Here is a 25426-nt window from a genome sequence, read left to right as displayed (position 1 = left end):
TACATTATGTCTCATCAGCACTTGCAGTCAGATCAGAGGTGCATTTTCATTGTGTTTCAGTATATATCTCTTCAACTCGCTTGATCATCATCAGAGGAAATCAATTTGTTACATACTATTCCTCCACATATACCAATATTTATTAGTACACTGTACATTCAATCAAACCTATTAATTGCAAGGTTGTGAGAGATAACAGCCATTGATACCAACTGCAGTGTTCTTTTCTACCAGTTATTTTACAGATCACATTTTAATGTTATTGCATACTCATTTTCTCTTGGATTTTTTATTTTTAGGTAATTTAAAACTATTATATATACTGTCAGTATGTTGGCGTTTTTTAGCTTTCTTTCTGTCCACATTTTTTCTAATCTTTTTAGATGTCGCAAAAGCTGGATTTGTTATCATCTAAAAAAAAACAATTGAAAAAAAAATATTTAATTATGAATGAATTTTAGTGATAATACATGATTAGTAATAGGACATTAACCACAACTCCCAATAATCTAACCTGGTATGTTAAAAGTATGGATAATTCCAAGTTAAAATAGTGTTAAACAATCTTATATCTTATAGTTTATTCCATTAATAACAACGAAATTCACCTGAACAGCTCTCTTGCGCTTTCTCTCAACTCGTCGTTCTGTTCTCATGTTTTGTATAGCGGCATAAACTTTTGAAAATGTTTCAATCGGTATCTTTTTCTTTATCATGTTTAAAACTTCATCTGCTAGTTGCTTTAATTCTACATCTATAAACAAATCACAATAATATTAATACCATAATATTGTCTAATTATAATACACGAAGAGTCCAGGTGAAGAACGATCTAAGTCACATTTTTTGTCTTTTCGCACAAAAGGCAAAACAGACTTTTAGACGAGAATGCTTGACGCGAACAGAACAATAAATGGGTTTAATTACAACTTCAAATGATGTTTAATACGAATCATCATTTCATTACCAGTACAACAACTGACTTCCACTTTTCAGCCAAATTAAGGTCAAATAAAGGGTACGATGGACATATTTGTCCAGGAGACCATTTCAGAAGGGCCTTGGTTCGATGTGACTCCAATCGTTTTTACCTGAAATTGATTGTTCCACAGAAAGCTTATACGATTTGCTACCAGATGGCGCCATTAACTTGAAAAAGTGACTTAGATCGTTCTTCCCCGGGGCTTTTCCCATCTTATAATCAATATATTTACACAACTGTATTTATTCTGCATTTAAATTCACATACAAGATAAGAAAAATGTAATGCATCAAAAAATGAAGATGAACTACATGCAAACTGATATTGAAAACTATTGTTACAATATCATCTGATATCAATCATTATGTCTCAAGTGATAAGACTTTTTTTGTTCATATGTACAATCTCACCAAACAAAATGTGCTTCTTATATGTACGAATTTCAAACTAAATCAAAAATGATTTTTTTTTTACACCTCAACAAACAAAAGATGCTTTTAAGAAAAAGATATATGAGTATTTCAATAGTATCTTGAATCTAAAGAAAATATCCTGGGGACATCTGACTAACTGATGATACATATTTGTATCAAGATAGGTTGCAAGGCAATGAAACATATGACAACAGCAGCTAAGTCGTGTGGGCAGTCAACAAGTGTTGTCTCATATTTTTCATTTGTCAGTGATGAGAACATTTACAACACATGAAAATCTGATTATGAGTAATAACCTATGAAGTAATTATCAGAAAACATTAGAATTTGTTTCGATTGTTTGTCACATGGCCTTAAACAATTTATATTAACTTAACCCTCGAGAGCGTCTATAAGATTTTTCGAAGTGATCAAGGACCATAACTCTGACAGTAATTATCAGAAATCATTGAAAATGAATAGGATTCTTTGTCTCATGACTTTAAACACTGTATAAGTTTAAAGTCAATCAGATATTCACCTTAGCCTCAAGGGCTTCTACAAGATTTTTTCAAAGCGATCAAGAGTTATATCTCCATCAGTAATTATCGAAAATAGTTGATAAGCAATTGTGGACGCCGGACAGGGGTGATGACAATATACAACCACATTTCAATGTGGGCGCATAAAAACTGCTAGAGGTTTGTCATCAGGACTGTAACGGAAAAGTGTCACATTTCAATGTGGGCATATAAAAATTGTTTTACTTGCAATAAATATAAAAACTGTAAGAGGTTTGTCATCAGGACTGTAATGGAAAAGTGTCACATTTCACAGGAAAATTACATTTGTTTAATCTACATTTTCCTCACATGTAGCTATTAGCACAAACAATCAGGGGCCACAGTATAACATGTATACGCACATCTACAGTAGCACCTACCTAAACCAGATACTGATTCCCGCTGTAATAATGGCATGATTATTGGTAAAATGGCTGATAATTGATCAGATTCAAGTTCTAAACTTAATGCTGCTATCCATTTAATAACACCATTTCTCTAAACATAAAATAAAACATTTTTTTTATAAAAATAACAGAAAAGCATGAATGAAATAAAAACAAATTAAGATGATGAGGAGATTGATTTCGGCACAATACATGTCTATTTATAAGTTACAGGAGATTCACCATAAATATAGTTAAAGAATGGTTATTTATTCCAAATTAATGATATACTGTAAATATAATGGTGATTTATTGAAATTGATCATAAAAACCTTTGACCTGTTTAACCATACCTTTATAGTATCTTTACTAAACTTGGCTACTATTTCCTCATTAGCTTCATTGATCATTTTAGCTACCAGCCAGGATAATGTTAAAGACGGATCATCTCCTTCATTTTCTGCTGCTTCTTCTATATCATCTTTATCATCCTTGACAGGCTCCGATCTTGATATCAACTTAAATATTTTGCCCATATATAACATATTCTTACTGATCTGCAGAAGACAAAAAATTAACTCAACAGTCAACTTCTTATTAATGGGTATATGCTTACTCTTCCAAAACACTTGGTACCAATTCTTATGGGCTCATCTTTGAGAGCGATGTCATGTCGCTAGATCACTTAGCTGACAGTTTTAAAATCTGTATTAAATTTTTGTACGTAATATCATATTTTTGTCGCTGTAGAGAGCTTTGCCAAGACTTTTGCTATTTTGGAATATATGTGTTTTTTTGGGCAGTTGTACTGTACTGTTGATTAAAACACAAAACTAATTTGAATAATATAAGTTTAGATGAATGGGCTAAAATGTTCTCAAATGTTGGCATTTAATTGCAATATAATATACCAATGTTTTAACATTAGCTTGTTTCACAACATTTAAGGAAGAAACTAGAAGCATTTCATTTAATCATGCATGACATCCTATATAGTGTATGCTTACTCTTCCAAAACACTTTGTACAACACTTCTTATGGTCTCACCTTTAAGAGCGATGTCCTGTGGCTGGATCACATAGCTGATAGTTTTAAAATTTAGTTTTACAACATTTAAGGAAGAAAACTATATAGAACTAGAAGCATTTCATTTAATGTCATTATTGACATTTAAAAACTGCTAAATAATTCATGTAGTCTTACGGCTAAAAGACAAGTCAATGAGTTGTTGTATTTCACTTGAAGCGTATCATTGTAGCTTATGTGGCATCAATCATATTTTTACAATCTGTATAAATATTACAATAATTCTTATATAGCATTATAATGAGTTGTTGTATTTCACTTGAAGCGTATCATTGTAGTTTATGTGACATCAATCATATTTTTACAATCTCTATAAATATTACAATAATTTTTATACAGCATTATACTCATATAGGTTCAAAACCAACTTATAATCAAACAATGAAATGGGGTTTAACGTCCTACTGTTCTGCTCCGACTGGGCTAATCACGACGAGCATATGCCATACAGTGGGTCAATTCAAGTCCCGGGTTACACTTGTGTTAAGGTTGTGTTGTAGTGGTGTATAACTGGTGTTGTGTTTTGGGCCTTAACCTGAGCGACTCGATGTAGCACTAGTGTTTACACCAGTGTCTAAACTAGGTTAACACCAGTGTCTAAACTAGGTTAATACCAGTGTTAACACTGGTGGAAAATAAAAAAAAAACACCTAAAACACTAGTGTTATCTTTAAATGTTGCACTGTGTTTTTGTCTTCTGTTATTTGCATGAGCTGGCCAACTAAAAAAAATCAGCAGTTGCCAGGCAAGATACGCCCGCCCACCTTTTGCACGAGATGGATAGAGAACAAGCTAAAAACAAAAGTCACTTTTCGTTATGGTCTGAAATCAGCAAATATCAACAGAGACTGAGAACATAAACACATATTTTAAGTTTCATCAAAATCAGATACAAATTGGGACCTCTAGAGTGTCCACAACCTTCGTATTACATACTTTTACACAATTTGCATACAAAGAGCGGCTATTTTGTCTGGCAGTTCTGATCCGATTTTCACGAAGTTGGAACTCAACAGTCATGAGGGTGCAACGGTGATCAATTTATATGTTTTTTTTTTAAAATTGGATAAAAATTATGACCTAGAGAGTCCACAAGCTAAAAAAGTGGTTTTCGTACAAACAGGGGCCATAATCCAGGAAGTTACGGTCTGATATGCGAAAATATCAAAAGGAACCACAATCTTTAGATTATAAACTCACCTTTCAAATGTCATCAAATTCCACAACCTTGTGTACAAGGAGCGGCCATTTGTCTGGCAGTTTCAGTCAGATTTATTATGAAATTCGAACTCAACCTTCATTAATATTTATTTATTGAATACAAATTGTGACTTCTTGGGGGTCCACAATCAGTGGCCATAATCTAGGAAGTTATATTCAGATATGTGCGATTATCAACAGGAACAAAGATCCTTGTGATATAAACATAAATTTAAGGTTTCATCATAATCGGATAAACATTGTGGCCTCTAGAAAGTCCACAACCTTGATATGCCATATTTTTTACATTATTTGCATACGAGGAGCGGACATTTTATCCGACAGTTTTGGTCCGATTTTCACTAAATTGGAACTAAACCCTCATGAGGATGTAACGGTGATCAATTTATACATTTTTTAAAATATTGGGCAAAAATTGTGACCTAGAGAGTCCATGAGCTAAAAACGTGATTTTTCTTACAATCAGGAGCCATAATCCAGGAAGTTATGGTCCGATATATGCCAATATCGACAGGAACCGAGAGCCTAGGGAGACAGACCTATATCGTCAAAATCGGATAAAAATTGTGACCTGTTGAGTTTCCACAAACAAATTGTGGGAGAAAGAGAGAGAAATGGGGTTTAACGTCCACACGACACAAACTAGGTCATTTCGGGACTAACATATGGTTTAATTTTATTTCAATAATTCGCTTGTGCGTAGGGGTCTTTAGCAGTGGGAGGAAACCGGAGGACCTGGAGAAAACCCACGAGGTTGGACAGGTGACCCTACTCCTTGTCACCTACAACCAGGGATTCGAAACCACACCAGTTGACTCAATGACAGACTTTATGATACAGCGTGCACATGCTAACCATTCAGCCATCCAACCCCCCCACAAATTGTGGACGGACGGACGTCCAGGGGCGATGGCATAATACATCCACATGAAAATGTGGGATTATAAAAAAACAGCAAAAGAAAGGCAATTGAGGAAAACTAACCGCTTTTATGAAATTAAGTAACTAGGATCTATGTAGAATTTTTGTAGTCTCATTTGATCATTATTCAGTTGAAATTTCCTATCTGAAATTTCTCGTAAATCAGCAGGCTTGCAATCAACATTTCTTTGTCTTACGATTTGGCTATATATGGGTAAAAAAATCATTTTAAGCCTTAAAACTAAATCTAAAAGTCTTAAAAGAAATTCCCTTCTTGCCGTATGTTGTTTCACACCAGTGTTGTAATAAATGACTTGAACTGAGATTTTTTTTAACCCCTAGAGGTTAGTGTTAGAGTTATTTTTAAAAAGATAATAACTTTTATCAAGTTATTATAATTTAACATTTTTTTATGTAATTAGAAATAATATTGCATAAAGCTCCTTGTCTTTATATTTTTTCCATGTAAATTTGTTTCTTAAATCGAGATACTGATACTGAAAATATAGACAAACTGAGGGGGCCAGGTATCAGTTAGTGTTGGGGTAACACAGATATGACACTGATGTTTATGTTGTGTAAATATATCCATGTTTAACACAACCTCAACACCACAGACCTTAACTCAGATTGATTTCAAATATAGAGGGGGTCTGAGGTTGAGTTAGCACGGCGTTACACCAGTGGTACACTGATCTAACTGGTGTTAGACACTACACCACCTTAACCCAGGACTTGAATTGACCCAGTGTGCTATGAGAGAAATTTTGCCTGGGCAGCAACACAATGGCTTACTCTTATATCAAATTCCAACTGTCCAGGGATCTTTACATGCATGTCAATGTATACACGGGACTTCGGTTTTTTGTCCCATCCGAATGACTAGACAGCTGTCTTTGTTAGGCCCTCACTCCTGCACCACTGACAAGGGGAACCACGCCGGAAAAGTGATAAGAATAGGGTTTCATACACTCGTTTTGATACTATGAAGTATGGTGATATTATCTATGGTTACGCGAGTAGTACAAAGTAGGAGAGCGGTGTTTCTCCAAACTCTTCTTCAAATTCAAACTGCCAAGAATTCTTTTACATGTACTTCAATATATACACAAGATGACCCTGTTTGTTTGTCTGCTTTAAGGGGGGTTGGATGGTCGAATGGTTAGCACGTGCGTGCTGTATCATAAGGCCTGTCATTGAGTCAACTGGCATGGTTTCGAATCCCCGGTTGTACGTGACAAGGAGTTGGGTCGCCTGTCCAACCTCGTGGGTTTTCTCCGGGTCCTCCGGTTTCCTCCCACTGCTAAAGACCCCTATGCGCAAGCGAATTATTGAAATAAAATTAAACCATATGTTAGTCCCAAAATGACCTAGTTTGTGTCAATGGACGTTAAACACCATTTCTCTCTCTCTCTTGTCTGCCTTAGACAAACAACTATACACAGTTTTTCCTTGTCTGCAGGCACCACCCATGAAAAATGGGAAATCTTAATTTATATAGTTTCTTATACAAGTAGAGGTGTAGAAAATGTAATTTTAGAAGCGAAATAATTTGTAATTATGATCTGAAGGAAGTTTTAATAAATATATAATAAGTTATAGTTTAATTATAAGAGTAACTATACCTGTGTGATAAGATCATCATCTAAATATTCTGATCTCATTTGATTACAGAACAAACACACTAGATTAATTAACTGAAAAACAACCAAAACATTTTATCAATATTACTTCATCTTAAAACATTTAAACTCCACTCTCCCGGTGATCCTATAAAAAGATAAGTAATCAATTACTTATCAGTAGAAACTAGAAATGTAATTACCCAATTAGAATCAACGTTATTGTGTTCCAAAACATCTACAAATATAATTGCTTATCTCTGCTTGCCTAAACAAAAAATTCTCATCACCAACCAAATAAGACATTCACTTAATAAACATCTACAAGAGGTTTAAACAGTTTATGTCCATTAAAAGCAGAGTTACTATGTCCAAAAGGTGTGATGACCAGACAGCTGCTAACCCTAAGCAGACGCAACACAAATAAAATAAGTTGTTTCTCGGGCACCGCCCGCACGCAAAATTGGTTGCGCGTGCGGCCTATTTATTAGTCTTGATGAAAAATAAAAAATATGTAACGCCCGCCCGAACATCGATAAGCAAGTCATAAAAAGAATATGCCGCATGTACCTACATGCGTCATACGTGTATATCCATTCAAATGTATTAAACTGATCCAGATGTAAATGCTCATTTACTGGTCTTTTTTATTGATATCGAAAGAACCTCCATTTTTGTATCACATGATTTTAATTACCTCCCCTGGTGAACTAGAATTTGATTCGTGTTCAACACCGAAAGTCATCGACAACAATGCAATGTATTTCAATCATTCGATATTAATCGGCTCATTATTGCTGGCTTCAGTCGGTCCATGTTTGAAAAATCCTACTGATAAAACAATGAATCGTAGAACAGGTTAATTATTACTTGTGGCTACGAATACGACACGATGATAGTCACCATACCTCAGTCAGAATTTGGGTCATTAGCACATTTAATGGTAGTTTTGATAATCCGGAAAATAATAATTGGATTACACATTTGATGGTTTTACTGACCAGTTGTTAGTTAAATTTAAATAGTCATTCTATATAAACCCCAGATAGAACACCGAACATCATGAGAAACACACCGAATATCCTAAGAAACAGTCATTTCCCGAATCCCGATGACACGTGACATGCATTGGTTGGAATTAGGTCGATAATTATAAACCAGCGATACTAGATTTAGTTCTAAGTGTCGTTTACCGTGATGATTATTTTTGATACACATGCTGACAGAGGGTTACTCTTTAAAATATTGTCGTTATAATGGACGGCTATTAATAGTCGTACGGAATTTTATTTTAAACCAATTTCAATTATGTTTGTCACCATTACCATTAGTAAGCTACATTACGTGAATTAAATATGGAAAATTATTTTCCTTTCAGTCAGTGTTCAGTGTTTGAGTAGACTTGATTTTTGGGTTTATTTTCTAAGTATGTACAATATATAACTGAAAGCAAAACCGTAGACAAGTAATGACTTTCTCATTAAAAAAAAAATAAAAAATACAAGGCCGCCCTCCCGCCCCAACAATTTTCAACAATAGCCAAATTTTATTTTGCACCATCCTCTAGCCAGCAATGGGGTAAAAAAAAAAGAAACCGCCCTCCCCCCCTACAGTTTCAGCTGTCAGTTGCCCGAGAAACAAGACATTTATTTTGTGTGGCCTAATCATCATCAAACTCAATCTGTTAGAGTGTTAGATCTAACCTAAGGCAACACAAATAAAATAACTTGTTTCTCGGACACCGCCCGCACGCAAAATTGGTTGCGCGTGCAGTCTATTTATTAGTCTTGATGAAAAAAAATAAATACCGGTATGTAACGCCCGCCCGCACATCGACAAGCAAGTCGTAAAAAAAATATCCCGCATGTACCTACATCCGCCATACATGTATATCTATTCAAATGTATTAAAACTGATTCAGATGAACATGCTGTCTTTTTTATCCGAACAATGGCGAAGTTTGGCAGATTTGCCTTTTTTATTGATATCGAAAGAACCTCCATTTTGTATCACGTGATATTAATTACCTCCCCTGATAAACTAGAATTTGATTCGTGTTAAAAGTCATTGGCGACAATATTTCAATCATTCGATCGTAATCGGCTCATTATTGCCGGCTTCAGTCGGTCCTTGTTTGGAAAATCCTATTGATAAAATAATGAACCGTAGAACAGGTTAATTAATTATAGCTAAGAATACGATACGATGACGATAGTCGTCATAATGCATACCTTAGAATCTGGGTCATTATTAGCACATTTACGGTAGTTTCGATAATCCGGAAAATAATAATTGGATTACCGATTTGATGGTTTTACTGACCAGTTGTTAGTTAGATTTAAATAGTCATTCAATATAAACACCGGATAGAACACCGAATATCCTGAGAAACACACCGAATATCCCAAGAAACAGTATTTCCGGCAATCTCCAATACCGATGACACGGTGTGACATGCATTGGTTGGAATTCGGTAAATAATTATAAATAAACCGGCGATACTAGATTTAGTTTTAAATACTGTTTACCATGATTATTATTTTTGATACACCTGGTGAAAGAGGCTTAGTTTTTAAAAATATTGTTGTCTTTATGGAGGGCTATTACATAGTCGTATGGAATTTTATTTTAAACCAATTTCAATTATGTGAATTAAATATGGAAAATTATTTTCCTTTCAGTCAGTGTTCAGTCTCAGTGTTTTAGTAGACTTGATTTTGGGTTTATGTTTTAAGTATGTACAATAAAGTTGAATATAACGGAAAGCAAAAACATAAACAAGTAATGACTTTCTCATTTAAAAAAAAAAAAAAAGAAAGACCGCCCTCCCGCCCCAACAATTTTCAGCAATAGCCAAATTTTATTTTGCACCATCAATGAGTTAAAAAAAAAAAAGAAACCGCCCTCCCTCCCTACAGTTTCAGCTGTCAGTTGCCCGAGAAACAAGACATTTATTTTGTGTGGCCTAATATTGTTAAGGAGCTCATCTGAGAATATACAGATTTACTGTAAAAACAAATTCGCTTAAAATAATGGCAACTCTAACTGACATTGTCAGACACAAAGGCAAGCTTTCATAGTCATTCTATCATAATGTTGGTAAAACTTAAACTGCACCCAACACCTTGACAGGTAGATGTAAAATCCTTTTTTCCAGGCCAGAAACTATTATAAAGATTTTAATGCTGGCATTTATCAATTTTAACAGGACCCCACCATACATAACAATTAACTAGACACCTAGAAGACATACACACAGACATTGTAAGCCATAAACGAACTATAATATTTAGTGACTTTCAACTTTGGCATTTAACCAATTTATTTCATGTATTCCTCACCTTATTTTCTGTATCAAAGGAAAAATAATGATCGGTTTCCTTGCCATCAGGTTTATCTACAAAATCAGATATTTCTTGAGGAGTCCATGCACCAAATAATAACCCATATAGTTGGGCTGCTATCAAACGAACCCAATTATGAGGATGTTCTAAATGATTCTCTACATGTTCTGAAACAAGATTTAAAACAAATTTGATGTTTATTTCCATTAAGGATGGGACAATATCTAAACAATTAATTTTCATTTGGAAATACTAAGCGAAAGTCAGATAGTTTACCAATTGGTTCTATCTGTGGACCTAATATTTAAAGATGCATTATGGAAGAGCTATATTTGCCTATTGTGGGTCTTTATTTTGGTTTCAATTGTTATATATAAACTATTATTAAAACATTTATAAACATGACAAGACCATAATCAACTCTCTAGGTCATCAGTTGGCTTCCAATTTTAAATAGATTATAATCTTTTGGCCATTTAATGGTTTAATCTAAAAATGGAGAAGCGAGGCTAAGTTTCGAATAATAAGTACCATTGTTACAATAATAAACAATCAATTATTGTTAAAACTCCAATCAGTTATAACTTGGCTCAGAATAAAGTAATTTGAATGAAATTTTCAATATATTCATTTTGCATTATCTATTTTTGAACTATTATAGCAAGAACGGCCAGCTCTGTATTTAAATCTTTCATAATGCATCTTTAAATGTGGACAGATAACCACTTCACAAGCCAAATCAAAGAGGTCTTATCATTGTAATCCACATGATTTCAGCATCATAGCGTACAAAATAAGAATTCATAACTACATCAGTTCTTGAGTATGATCTGCTCTAACATTTTCAGCAACAAAAGCATAAGCTTTTGCTTTTATCTAAAGAAATCAATTCTAAACTCACCCCAAATTGTATTCATATCATCCTGCCAGGTTTTATCTCGTAATATAGGACAGACTTTAATAATTTTAGCTAATGTATTTAATAGTCTATATAGTGAACTGTCCACATCTTTATTTACACTTTCACCAACCTAAACATTAAAAAAGGTATTTCTTATAATACAAATTGTTTAAATACATTCATAGTGACAGTTTAACATTTTCAAATATATACAGGACAAATAGACAGGATTAAGATAACTGTATCGAAAAACAGATAAATATATGGATTCTTATCAGAATGATTGTATATACGGCAGTTCATACAAATCTGGTCATATATGAAATATCTTAAAATCCATAGGATTATAGGAGCCATGGTGGCTCAGTGAGTAAGACGCTTTGCTAACATGGAGGTCCTGTGTTCGATCCAGGTGTTGGCCGAGAAAGTTCATGAGGATTTTCCATTGTGGTTCCCCCTTGTCATTTGTGTAAGACGGAGGGCCTGTGTACACATTGGTATGCACGTAAAAGAACCCTTGACAATTGTAATTCGATGTAAGGGTAGGCCGTAGCGCCGCTGTCCAGACAAAATTCCCCTCATAGCACACTGCATGGTGTATGCCTGTCTTCATTAGTCCAGTGGCCGCAGAATAATTGAAGTTAAACCCCATATCATTTCATTTCATATGCTTATACACAATATAAATCTAACCTCTTCATATCTAGTAGGATCTATTTGTTGTTTTATTAAAGGTAGAACTTCTGTTAATCTGCTATCAAATCCCTCACCTTCTATTTCTACAAATAAGCCCAACAGTTGAGCAGCCAAAGACCTATGTTGAACCTAGAAAATGTATAACAGGTAGAAGAATAATACAACAAACCCACATCACTCCACAGGACAATGGGCACACAATAAAAGAGAATGTATGAATGAAGGGACACAACTCTATATTACAATTTAAGCTTTCGTGGCGCTGTAAAGTCCCAGGTCTTCACTTATAACAGTATTAGTTCTGCTCTTCAGGTTTAATCCTAAAATGACCTAGTTTGTGTTGATCTCTCTCTAGGACTTCGCAGGATAGTAAAAAAAAGAATTTTCAAATTGATGTGTTTTGATTGACTATAAAATGGTTTTCCAGGAATGTTTATCCAAAACACCCAACTGTAAGTATGTTTATTTTCTAGGTAAAAGAGAAGTGTCTTGAATCTGTAAGTTAAAAAACAGATTTACCTTATTATCTTTTAACCAGGTCATAGTTATAGAAAACAGCTCATTCTTCTTCTTTAGTTCTACCTATAAACATAAAATACACATCTTCTTAGTTTGGTACAGTTGTAGATATTCACTGAAGTAAATTACCTTTTCACCTTGATTGTTTACAATAAATCAAAATCATATATGTACTTTTCTTGTTTCTACAAATGTCAAATAAAAATTAATACAAGAACATCTTATATATTATTGATTATGCACAAAGTAAGCACAATTATCCTAACTAATTATAAACCATTCCTTTCAAAAATAATTTGAGATGGATTTACATACTGGTCTTTGATACATAATTCAAATTATTTAGATAGATCAACGCTTGTAAAATTGCACCTGAAAATATCAAATACAAAAGTGATAAAAATGGTAATATATTGCCGGTATGCTTGCAAAATTTGATAAACTAATATCATACCTTTTCCAATAAAGCCTTTAGACAAATAGCAGTTAACTTCCTGCATTTTTCAGAATCATCATTTACCATAGTAGCTGCCATTGGGACAAAAAACATTCCAGCATGAAAGCATAGCAGTTTCTGAAATTATAATGACATTATAACTATTTTGTTTGGCTCCAGCTGTCATGGATAAACTAAAGCCTGTTGTGGTCCTAAAATGCTTTTATACAAGAATTACCTTGTTAGTCCCAAAGAATCAACCAGAATAAGTAAAATGAAAGCCAAGACAATAATCATTATTCATTCCATACAACATTCAATCTAATGGCAAGTTAAACTGGCTTAAAATGGAAAGGCGGGGCAAATAAACCAGTTTAAAAACTCCAGCTTTGTAACTGTCTTCGAGAATACGGGGCGCCGTTTGTAAAATAATTATTTAAATTTATTTATAGCAAAAAACATTAGATTTATCTCCGAATATATATATTTAGATAAATATTAGAACAAAAATGGCATATATGTAAATATCAAAATATATTGTAGCTAAAAGTCGAGTTTTTGGTCTATGAAAAACTTTAAATGTTATATCTTGATTTCACATCGCTTAGTTAAATATATAGCTAAATGTGCTGTTTTTCGTAGGTATAAATGCTAAATACTAAATCACTGAAAAATCTAAAGTTAAATATTTAGCTAAATATATAAACATTTAGCTGAATATATAAACAATTAGCTAAATATATAAACATTTAGCTAAATATATAAACATTTAGCTAAATATATAAACATTTAACTAAATATATAAACATTTAGCTAAATATATATTATTTAGCTAAATATATATTATTTAGCTAAATATATATTATTTAGCTAAATATATATTATTTAGCTAAATATATATTATTTAGCTAAATATATATTATTTAGCTAAATATATATTATTTAGCTAAATATATATTATTTAGCTAAATATATAAATGTTTAACTAAATATATAAATGTTTAACTAAATATTTTAACATTTAACTAAATATATATTTAGCTAAATGTTTAAACATTTAACTAAATATTTAGCTAAATATTTATATATCATCAATTGGTCTTAATATTCAATGCTAAATGTTAAATATGAAAATAGAGACAAATCAAGAAATATTTATATATATTATGTTAAATATTGAGTTTTTGTTGTATTTTTAGTTTAAATATTAAAAGTGAAAAATTTGCACAAAAGTCGAGATTTAACTATATATATAAATTTAAATTAAATCTAGTGATTTTTGCTATATAAAAAGCTAAATAATTAATTTACAAACGGCTTTCTTAAAAGCTGTCTTATCTTGTTCTTCTGAACATGATCAACTTAAAATTGCTGACTACAGGTTGCCTTGGGCACAGCAGTAAGTTATCTTCCTGGCAAAATGACGACATATGCTTAATTAACTCTAATCTTTAACCCACAAGGTGAAAATAGCAATACAATATCCTGTCTTAAAATGCCAGGCGATTTTGAACTAGTTTAAATATAAGTGTTTGAACGGCCTATAAGGATTGGAGTATAAATGGTGAGCGAAACAGCTCTGATTACAATTTGAATATTATTTCTCTCCTAATGGTCTTTTCAGCTCCCTTTTTTTGCATTTAATTAAAAATATTAAGAGCAAAATAATTTACCGGTGGAAATTTAGCTATCATTGTAGCTATCATTTCTAGAGCAGATTCTCTACCAGATTCACGGTCAAACTGTAGCTGTGCCACAAAATACTGGATATGATTATTGATGTTTCTACCTAGAGGGTAGTCTAACAGATACTGCAGAACTAACTGAAATCATGAAAAGAAAAACGTTATGAATTTAATCAATTTTATTTGTGGAAATTACATTATTAACACAATTTATGGTACTTACACATGGTGAAAATTAATCTATTTGTGATAAATATGTAAACAGATCCCTGTATATTATTTATAATGTTACCTGTCTACTCTGTAATCTAGTACTAGGTATTTCACTGGTTATACTAATATCCTCTAATTTCTTCATTAAATCATGTAATTCAACCACATCTATCTTACGTGATAATATAGCCTGAAAAAATAAACCCAACTAATTATAAATATACATATTGTTTAATGGTCGAGAGCGAGACATTAAGTAATATATTGTAACAACATGAGGGCTGTGAGGCCCGAATGTTTTTACAATATATTACACAATGTCTTAAGCTCGAGACCATTAAACAACTTAAAATACAGACACTTGCACGTGCTTTGCAATGATATACGTCACTCGAGTTCAATATTTTACCAAGTTACGCTTGGCCCATTGCCCGTACGATTATTTGAAATAATGGTACCCCAACATCAAAGGATGACGTCACATCTGTATTTTAAAGGTTAATAATGTACACTAACCCAATTATACATACCTTACATAACTCTTCATTATATCTAGTACTATAATACCAAATTATACATATATCTAAGGCAGTACAAAAAATATTCTGGTTCTCAAATAATCCTTACTACAAATTTTATGCGGGAGGATGGTTTTTTGGGGTTTTTTTTATTTTGTCTAAAGAATCACTACTGCTGTACTGGGCTAAACAACTTCTTATAAACATCACATTTATAAACACTTCATTCATCTCACGTTGTTTATAAGAATGTATGATTATCTAGTATCATTTATGATTGTCAGCAACATTTATCAGGGTTGTATACTTGATAACTGAGACTACGCCACATTTCTGGATCAATTAAAAAGGTCAAACATTTACATGTGATAATGAATGACACCATTTTTAAATTCTATTTTTTAAAATAAAATTGGGTCACGTAGCCCTTTTTAAGTGATGAGGTATTATCTGAGAACCATAATATTTTTTTATTTGGCCAAAAAACATCATTTTTTGGAATTAAAATTTAATTGGATCATATGGAATGCTTATTTGCATTTTGTATATTACTATACCTTGAGTAAAGAGAAAGCTGTACTTTGTCTGTTATAATCTAATAAATCTTCTTCACAGAATGATAACAATACTTGTAGTTGATCTTTATCTATATTATAGAATGACACATCTCTCACTAATACTGTTACAGCCTACAATATATAATAATACTATATTAATGCCACATCTCGCAATAATGTTGTTACGTATATCACTAATGTATAATCCAAATAATGTATATTTTTTGTTATAGTTAAATAGATCAATTGCACACTATTTTTTCAGTCAATACTAGGAAATACATTTCCCTGTTGAGTAAGTAACACTAAAACTACAAACTATAAAGATTCTGTATTCCTAACCATATGAAATGAAGGGACAACGTTATAAAACTATCATACCTTAAAACACATGTTGACTAGTTCAGAGTTCTGTCCCCTTGCTGCACCAGCAGATGCGTAATTTTTCAATAGAATAAACATACCATTGGCTATTTTACGCATAAATTTCTTTAAACTAGGTAAAGGAAACCTTAATATGTAAGTAACACATCTTAAACTGTATGTGTTTACCTGAAATGAAAAGAAAAATATAAGTCCTTAAATTTGTAGTCAGTCGACATTCCCCTTTTCAACCATTTTTTTCTTCGTAGAAGTATATATTAAATAGTAACCAAATTTAAAGTTACAGTATTCCAAATTGTAAATGAAAGCTTTTAATGTCTGTTTATTGAATAGTATAATGGTAACTGTGTATGAAGGAAAGATATCGTACTTGTATATGCTTATTGAATAAATTTAGATAAAGATTAATTATTAGATGGTATAAATGTTAATTATGTATAAAAGAATAGTAATAAATCTTACCAGTATATGTTTAGAAAACAAACAATCAGATATTGTTGATACAAGAGGATCTAATAGCTGTAGATTTTCTTCTTTATTCTGATCTAATTTCTTTAAACAGTTCACTAACAACTATATTAAAACAAAAAAAAAAACGTGTCAAGCATGGGGATCAATATAAAGAAACACACGGCATCATAGTAATTCCACTCCAAGTTTCTCAGGACTTTGTTCATTTCTACTTCTGAGTTAATCATAAAATTTGCTTAGTTGAGCATCTAATATTCAATCAATTTATGACTATTTGCCCTTGTCCAGAGGTCGAGTTAAGCTAAGAAAAAGCTAATAGCAAAATGAAAGAAACTGTATGAGGATCCAGGGATAAACAGATAGTTTCAGAGAATGTAGAAAAGAAAATCATTATCAACAATAAAAATATATCACAAAATTTGATTTATTAGATACTAAGATTTATCAGAAAATATTCTATGAAGGGATTTGTTCAACTTACATGTAAACCAAACTCGACAATAATATGTATATTTGTATGTTTATGTAGTTTAGATTTAGTAATACCATGTGGCACATTATCTGGTAACAATAAACAACTTGGTGGTCTCTCTCCTTCATGCTTATTCTCTTCTATCTTATTTTCTCTATAAGAACACAATACCATATTTACCATATATCTTATTATCTTAAGCAGGTTAACAGTCTTCAGGATACAAAATTAACTCTGATACAATATTTAAGAACAATCCATGTATGTCAACTAGTCCTGCATAAAGCTGATTTTTAAGACAGGACTACATATAGAAGCACTGAACAAGGTAACAAGAGCTATTATTATAGACCTTGCTTTAAAAGATCAACATAAAGGGCTAAATATATACTTGTGAATATATATATTTTTAAGAAGACCGAGCACTTTCCAGTAAATCATTGCCATAGCATTTTTACACAAAAAAAACCCAAAGCTTAACGCAGTAAAATAATAGAGAGAGAAATGGGGTTTAACATCTACTTGACACAAACTAGGTCATTTCAGAACTAACATGGTTAAATTTTATTTCAATAATTTAGCAGTGAGTCTTTAGCAGTGGGTGGATACCGGTATCCTGGAGAAAAGCAACCCTACTCCTTCTCACTAACCATCCAACCCCTCAGTAAAATAATAACAAATCAGTAATTAACAAACTAAACTTACAATTTAGTATCTTCTAAAGCTGCTAGATTATCAGCTGTTAAACCATGTACGAATATCATCAATGTTTGTACATTTAAAGATGTATTAATTAATAAACCCATAGAGACTTTCTCTAATACATCTCTTACTTTCTGTGCTATCTTATGTGATGATGTAGTTTCTAATTTCTAAAACAAATAAATAATAGCGGAGACATTAGCAGATAACAAATTAAAATATAATGGTTTATGATATGTATAATGGTTTATGATATGCCGAGATTATATTGTCAAAGCAATAAACAAATAAACCCAAAACAATATACTGCTTCCTTGTGCTGAATTAGACATTTTCTTTGTATATTTCATGTAAATATTCTATCCAACTACATACATGGAATGTAATTGCAACCAATAACAGACAGGAACACTATGATGACTGTCAACTTTTCAGGGGTTTGAAATCAAACATAATAAATACTAACCTCTTTTAGTGGTGCAATCAACTGGTTTAAAGATTTAGGACGTAAGAATTGAGATATAATGAAGAATGATTCTGGACCTTTTTTATATTTAGCTTCAAACACTTGATTTGTAATAGCTTCTACTTCCTTCTCTTCTGCTACCTTACCAAACATTTCTTCTATAAATATCTGAAATAAAATCATTACCAAGTTGTAGAACTCTCGTCAGATCTTTTACTGGACCCCCAGTAATTCAATGGAGCTATATAAGTGTGAATGTGTTTTGTGCACAGTGTTCAGATATTTTTATGTCATCCTTTCTTTTTAAATTTTCCAACAGGTGTTGGGGTTGGGGTGGATGTACTATGAAACTTAATTTTCAAGGCCTCTAATCCCAGAGGTGCCCACAGAAGTGATTTTAGTTCATATTACCCAAGCTTCAGGGACCTACTAGTGGCTGACATTTTTTTCAACAGATGATATTCTCTTTATGGTTTATTAGCATAAACTTGAATACACATTTCTCCTTTATGTATATATGTAAGTCTTCAATTTCATACAAATTATTTTATAAAGTATAAAAATCTATACCTCTTGTATAATCTCTAGAGCTGGTTGAAGGTCTCCTGCTTTCAATTTAGGTGATATATGTACTAACAGTTTATGTACAGAATAACATAAAACATGGCGCTGGAAAAAACAAAGTAACATTTACATTTTTATGTCATTCTAAAATTTACATTTAACAAGAAAGACAATTCTTCATATTCTTGTACCAGTACTTAGTTAAAGTCTCTATGCACCACTTGCATTTTTCAGAAAATATCAAATTTTCCATGCAAAAATGTACTCAAATTAATCTTTTAACATTTAGTCAGGAAAATAGGCCCATCAAATGATTTAAAACGGAACTCAAAGCTAGTGTTGGCTTTAATCGACTATATCCTATTGACTGAAGTGGATGTCGAATATTGACAATTTTCAATTCATCATAATATTGTAAATACTGAACAGACTTCAACCATTTTTAGACAAATTCCTTTTAGAGATTCAACTTTCACAATATTGAAGATTGCAAAGGCATTAACAATCCCTTAAATGAAAATCAGAGACTTCAAGTAAAATCAATTCAAATATATTGATACATATTATCGTTTACTTACCTGATATCCTTTAACTAACACAGACTTCATTTGTTTTAACACAAATGAGAAATATCGTGGTCCTAGAGCTACACAGATTTTACATAATGTAGCTCTAGCATTCTCTCTTATTTCTTTAGCTCGAGACTTTAAGAACAAACATACCCTTGATAACACACTAAAATACAGAAAATGATCACAATAAATATCTAAAATATGTATCCATTTAAAACAATAGTAATTTTAAACCATAAATATCTTTGAGATTTTAAAAGTGGCAATTTGAACATTCATCAGAATGTTATAGAGAATATCTCATTTAATATGGAAATGTCTTTGTAAGTACATTTATGGGTTATTTAGTCATTTTAAAGGGTCTAAATAAATGTATCCATGAATAAAATTGTATAGCTACCCTGGTAATTTGACCTCTAGTATTTTGTGAGGTAATGTCTGTAAGAGTTTTACCATAGCCAAAGCTAATGGTACACGTAATACCTCATCATCTCGGGCAAAACTAGATCTCTGAGATTTATGCTGGGTCTCACTCTTAGCCTAAAAAAAAAAAAAATAATGAATTAATGAATATTTATTTAATGGCTTAGTCAATTTCTAACTCCTTGCTATTCTACCCTTCCCTAATCCCCTTTTCTTTTACATAATATTTGGTAAACATAATAGATATCAAACTTACTCTTTGAGTTAAAACTTTATGTAACCAAGGTATCATTTCTTTAACTACTTTTCTATGTATCTCTGTAGCTAATTCTTCTGTACACATTTCCATATCTGATTTCTTATTAGCATTCTTAGGTCCTAGTTCTACCAAATCTTCAGATCCTTTCTCCTCTGTTGCTTCATCATCTAAATCATCCACCATTGGGTTCTTGTCTTCTTCATCTTTCTTACCTTTACCTATAAATATTTATACACATTTCAGATTTATATATATATATTGTTACTCATCGATTGAGATGGTGTGATAGAAAGAGAGAGGGTTTAACATCCACTCGACACAAACTAGGACCAACATATGGTTCAATTTTATTTTAATAATTTGTTTGCGCATAGGGGTCTTTAGCCATGGGAAGAAACTGGGGGTCCCAGAGAAAACCCATGAGGTTGGACGGGCGACCCTATTCCTTGTCACGTACAAACGGGGAATCGAAACCATGCCAGTTGACTCAATATCAGTGCACGGGTATCATAGAAAGATTGACATTATTCGATATGGCTGCAAAAACATGTTCTAATCTTAAAGTGATTAATGATCCAATTGTCTAGAATGTACTGTAAATTGAATAAGTTATTTTCTTAATTTTTTTATTGCAGCATATTTGGAAACATTTCCATAATTTGTTCCATTTCATGAATTTTTAAATAATGTCTGTTGAACAATGTTGTGGATTGTAATTTACTTATCTCTCCATGACAAATTATAATACAACTATTTCATACACATAAAATAACACTATACATATTCAAAAATTCACCATTCACATGTATTCACTTGCCTTTGAATTTCTTATTAGGTCTTGGGTTTCCCATAAAAGGCTTTACTGGTGGTTTATATAAAGATTTAGACAGGTTGAAATGGAACGATTTTAATATCACGGATATAACTCTGAAATAACAGTCAACATTATACTTATAAAAGAAAGCATATGCTATACAGTCTATATATATACTGATATTAATTGATAAGAATCTGTTCATTTAATTTGCTACATAGTTCTGTTTATAAATGTTTATTGTAAATATCAAATAACAAATTCAGGATAAAAAAGAAAAAAATCCCAATAGATTGAACAATCATAGTCACAGACTTAGCTGATCTTATTGATAATTAATACAGACAATTCACTGATCATATCAGCACAATTATTTTATGAAAGAATATTTGACGATCAACAGAGTAGAAAAGATATACTAATGACTTTTCTCACCTGACAAATAATTTTTGCTGTGATATAGATTTTATAAGTAATTGTAGATATTGTTTAAGTTGTTGATAGTAGGCTGTCCATGGTAGTTGTTTACATATAACACCTAATGTCTCTACAGCTGAGTCAACTAGATCATTCTGTTTACCGTAAGATTCATCTATTATAAATCTACTTATGATAGGCAGAAAATAATGGTTTATTACTCCGCTACTGGGTGTATGGGTTTCTAGATATTTCTGTAATCTTCGTACAGCTATCGCTTTCTTCTGTAGCTATAATAACACATTAAATCAATTCATAGAATATTGATTTAGGATTTTCATATATACTTTAGTATCATTAATATCTGTGAATTTAAATTGAACTTTTTTCTGTACTAGGGGCAATAATTAATCATTTGTGATAATAAATTTTATTGACAAATTACTTTCATTTTAACGCCGAGAATGCCTAGATACAGAAGACTGAACTAACCTGAATATGTCGAATAGTTTCAAAGAAATCTAAATCCATTGAAGGATCTTTTAGATCCTGTAGTTCTGAGAAAACTGGATCATGTGGAAACTGTTCTACTAATACACCCCACAGTGATATATATTCATGTTGAATAATCTATAAATAATACGATACAAAATATATTCAATTAACATGTCATCACTAACACACATATTTCAATGTTGATTTTTATATAAATTTTATATAAGTTATTTTATATGAAGGGTTACTGTCTATCTATTAACATAAATTTTGTTATTAATTTCTTTATTCATTAAAATCTGAACTATCCTTTAACTCACAAAACAGGACCAAGACAGATAAAAATTTCTGAAACATAATCAGATAGTGACAACATCTGCTGTATTTAATATGTTCATGTAAAGTGAAAGTAGTTGGTACTAATAGTTTATATGACAAGATATACTTACATCAGTTTTTGCTATCAATCCATGTTTAACACGTGGTATAATAATCTGATTTATAACAGTTTGATATACAGTTTTATCTACATTTATTAAAGCCATCTGTTTTATAATGACAGTTAAACAATTAATACTACTATCTCTTAATGACATATCATCTTCCTGTAATAAAATAAACATTACATAAATTAATATTCAATCAAAGACATTAAATCAGGTAACTGAAGAAACAAAGGCAGTTGATTAACAAATTGCATTAATGAAATTAAATTTTGTTTTTGAATTACAATGTAATACTTAGCTATAAGTCAGTAAGCCTGCATCTTAGACACTGAGCCACTGTGACTTATTGAGTTTATAAAATACCACAATTACGTATCAGTAACAGATATAAGTTATAACAACTTTCAGAGTTTTTAAAATAACGTGGTGATGGTATAAGGTGACATTCAGAGTTATAAAATACCACAATTATATATATGGTAAAAGATATAAATTATAACAACTTCCACAGTTTTTAAAATAACGTGGCGATGTTAAGGTGACATTCAGAGTTTATAAAGTACCACAATTATATACATGGTAAAAGGTATAAATTATAACAACTTCCACAGTTTTTAAAATAACGTGGCGATGTTAAGGTGACATTCAGAGTTTATAAAGTACCACAATTATATACATGGTAAAAGGTATAAATTATAACAACTTCCACAGTTTTTAAAATAACGTGGCGATGTTAAGGTGACATTCAGAGTTTATTAAGTACCACAATTATATACATGGTAAAAGGTATAAATTATAACAACTTCCATTGTTTTTAAAATAACATGGCGATGTTAAGGTGACATTCAGAGTTTATAAAGTACCACAATTATATACATGGTAAAAGGTATAAATTATATCAACTTCCAGAGTCCTTAATTTAAGGTGGAGATGTTAAGGTAACATTTATTCAGAGTTTATATAAAAAAAAACAGTCACATGTAAGTGACATGCTATAATGACTTACAGAGTTTATAAAATAACAACAATTCTGTATTACAGGTAGAAGAAAATCACAGTCTAAACTGGTAGCATCTTTCACCATTGTATTATAACTACTAAAAGCATCCAATCTCACTCGATAATCTGGTTCATCAGTTCTTTTAGGATTCCACGAGTTCAACTAAAACAATAATAAGTTAATCATGTAAATTATACATATTGGTTTATCACAACTCATAACTATTTCATTAGTTTATATGTACATGTACTACTTTAGAATGTGAGGGATTCTTTTTTTTCAAAAAATAATAAAAAAATTACAGGTGTAAAGATTTTTTTGAATTTGTCCATATAGATTTACTCTATGAAATACTTTTTAAAAAAATCTTTTATCATTACCTTTATAACAATATCAGCTATTGGTGTTGTACATACAAGCTATAAATAAACAAAATACAAACATTTACATCATGTTTCTACTATAATATAACTTCAATTAAATTACAAGTACAATTAATAAAATAAAATATTCTGCTGCAAACATTTCTTTCAATGATTAATAGATTATTTGAGAAAACTTACCTTAAAAATATTACATAACATTTGTCTGGAACTTCTATTACCAATAATAAAAAACAGATCTGACACTTGTCTGAAAATAAATGTATTAAACTGAATGAATGCTTGTAAAATTAAGTCTCAAGAAATCAGTCAGTGTATGTTAACTTTATTAGAAAAGTTCGACATTATACTCATTTCATTTCATAACTTTATTAGTATCATAATACAAAAAACCATTAGAACTACAGTTGTCAGCTAATGTACATACCTATAGAAATCTGTTGGTTGATCAACTACATTTAATAAATTCTGTACACTTTCTAACAAATTCTCTTCTCCTTCCTATAATAAACATTGAACAACAGGTACATTTACGTAGTGAATTGCAGGATAAAGAGCAGTAATTCTCTTCCCACTGATCTGAATGTTAAATCCATGCCATTTATAACAACAAAGGGCCCAACAATCTATGCCATAAAAATATTGTTGTGGGTTGACAATCTCGATTTTTTTCTTACACCATCCTATGCCATTATGTTATTTTCGTATATGATTTCTCTAATTCATGTTGGTTTAGCTCCTGATCCTTCCACCCAAAATTCATGAATATACCAAAACCTAGCAGAAAATGTACATCCAAATGCTATTCTTCGATTCTAGCCAAAAACGTCAACAGAAATTGTCACGCATAAAGGGAGAAAAGGGATTTGCTTTAAATAGATTAACTACATCATGGTTCATGAAATCAGGGGAAGTAATTACAGGTCTTAATCCTGTATTTCACAAGAATTATCTTTTACTGTTGCAATTTATATTCAAAACTTATAGATCATATTATTCCATGGAAATAATAAAATATATTTACCTGTGTAGATTTTTTTTTCTTACTGAAGAATGATAGTAATAAACTACATAGACTAGCACATTGTGTTTTATCACTGATATAACCACATATCCTGATAATATGAAAAACAATAAACACAGTATTACATCAACCAGTCAATACATAAAAAAAATACTTTTACAACAAATACCAATGGTCATGATCTGGTCATGCTTTACACTGATCTCTAAATATAGAGGGGAAAAATACAATCTGATTAAAATACAGATCTATATTTTGTTTCGTATTTTTATATTTTCGATGGCCTTCACTACATGAAGATCTGACCGGTTGTAGAGGGAGGTCACGTTATGGGTCATAAAAGCGGCTTTTGACCCTATGATGTCAGACATTTGATTAACAAATCAGCATTGGTTTACCCACAGTTCTGTGCACAACACTCCAAGAGCTCGCTGCAACAGACTGTTTCATTGGCTAATCCCAAACATCAAC

General features: G+C 31.5%; 1 protein-coding gene across 1 annotated transcript in view; it reads right to left on the bottom strand.

Annotated features, from left to right (window-relative positions):
* Positions 1-202: 202 nt before the first annotated feature.
* The window catches only part of LOC126810833 (small subunit processome component 20 homolog), a 45421-nt gene continuing 20197 nt past the window's right edge, over positions 203-25426 (bottom strand). The window contains exons 33-63 of the mRNA XM_050536133.2: positions 24956-25046; positions 24359-24432; positions 24112-24181; positions 23929-23967; positions 23555-23710; positions 22552-22707; positions 22100-22237; positions 21626-21897; positions 21194-21303; positions 20374-20594; positions 20095-20234; positions 19701-19857; positions 19129-19227; positions 18559-18726; positions 18096-18262; positions 17400-17544; positions 16910-17020; positions 16445-16615; positions 16064-16195; positions 15068-15178; positions 14764-14913; positions 13109-13228; positions 12655-12717; positions 12133-12264; positions 11440-11569; positions 10536-10705; positions 7198-7269; positions 2698-2901; positions 2339-2456; positions 609-754; positions 203-411 (exon numbers count right to left, since the gene is read on the bottom strand). Coding sequence (XP_050392090.2) covers positions 271-411; positions 609-754; positions 2339-2456; positions 2698-2901; positions 7198-7269; positions 10536-10705; positions 11440-11569; positions 12133-12264; positions 12655-12717; positions 13109-13228; positions 14764-14913; positions 15068-15178; positions 16064-16195; positions 16445-16615; positions 16910-17020; positions 17400-17544; positions 18096-18262; positions 18559-18726; positions 19129-19227; positions 19701-19857; positions 20095-20234; positions 20374-20594; positions 21194-21303; positions 21626-21897; positions 22100-22237; positions 22552-22707; positions 23555-23710; positions 23929-23967; positions 24112-24181; positions 24359-24432; positions 24956-25046 — 4174 coding nt within the window. The 3' untranslated portion in view covers positions 203-270. The remainder of the gene's footprint in view (positions 412-608; positions 755-2338; positions 2457-2697; positions 2902-7197; positions 7270-10535; positions 10706-11439; positions 11570-12132; positions 12265-12654; positions 12718-13108; positions 13229-14763; positions 14914-15067; positions 15179-16063; positions 16196-16444; positions 16616-16909; positions 17021-17399; positions 17545-18095; positions 18263-18558; positions 18727-19128; positions 19228-19700; positions 19858-20094; positions 20235-20373; positions 20595-21193; positions 21304-21625; positions 21898-22099; positions 22238-22551; positions 22708-23554; positions 23711-23928; positions 23968-24111; positions 24182-24358; positions 24433-24955; positions 25047-25426) is intronic.

The sequence above is a fragment of the Patella vulgata genome, chromosome 2 (genome assembly GCF_932274485.2).
Source record: "Patella vulgata chromosome 2, xgPatVulg1.2, whole genome shotgun sequence".
NCBI classification, from domain to species: Eukaryota; Metazoa; Mollusca; class Gastropoda; family Patellidae; genus Patella; species Patella vulgata.
Note: the sequence above shows the minus strand (reverse complement) of the source record. Positions and strands in the feature narration are given on the sequence as shown.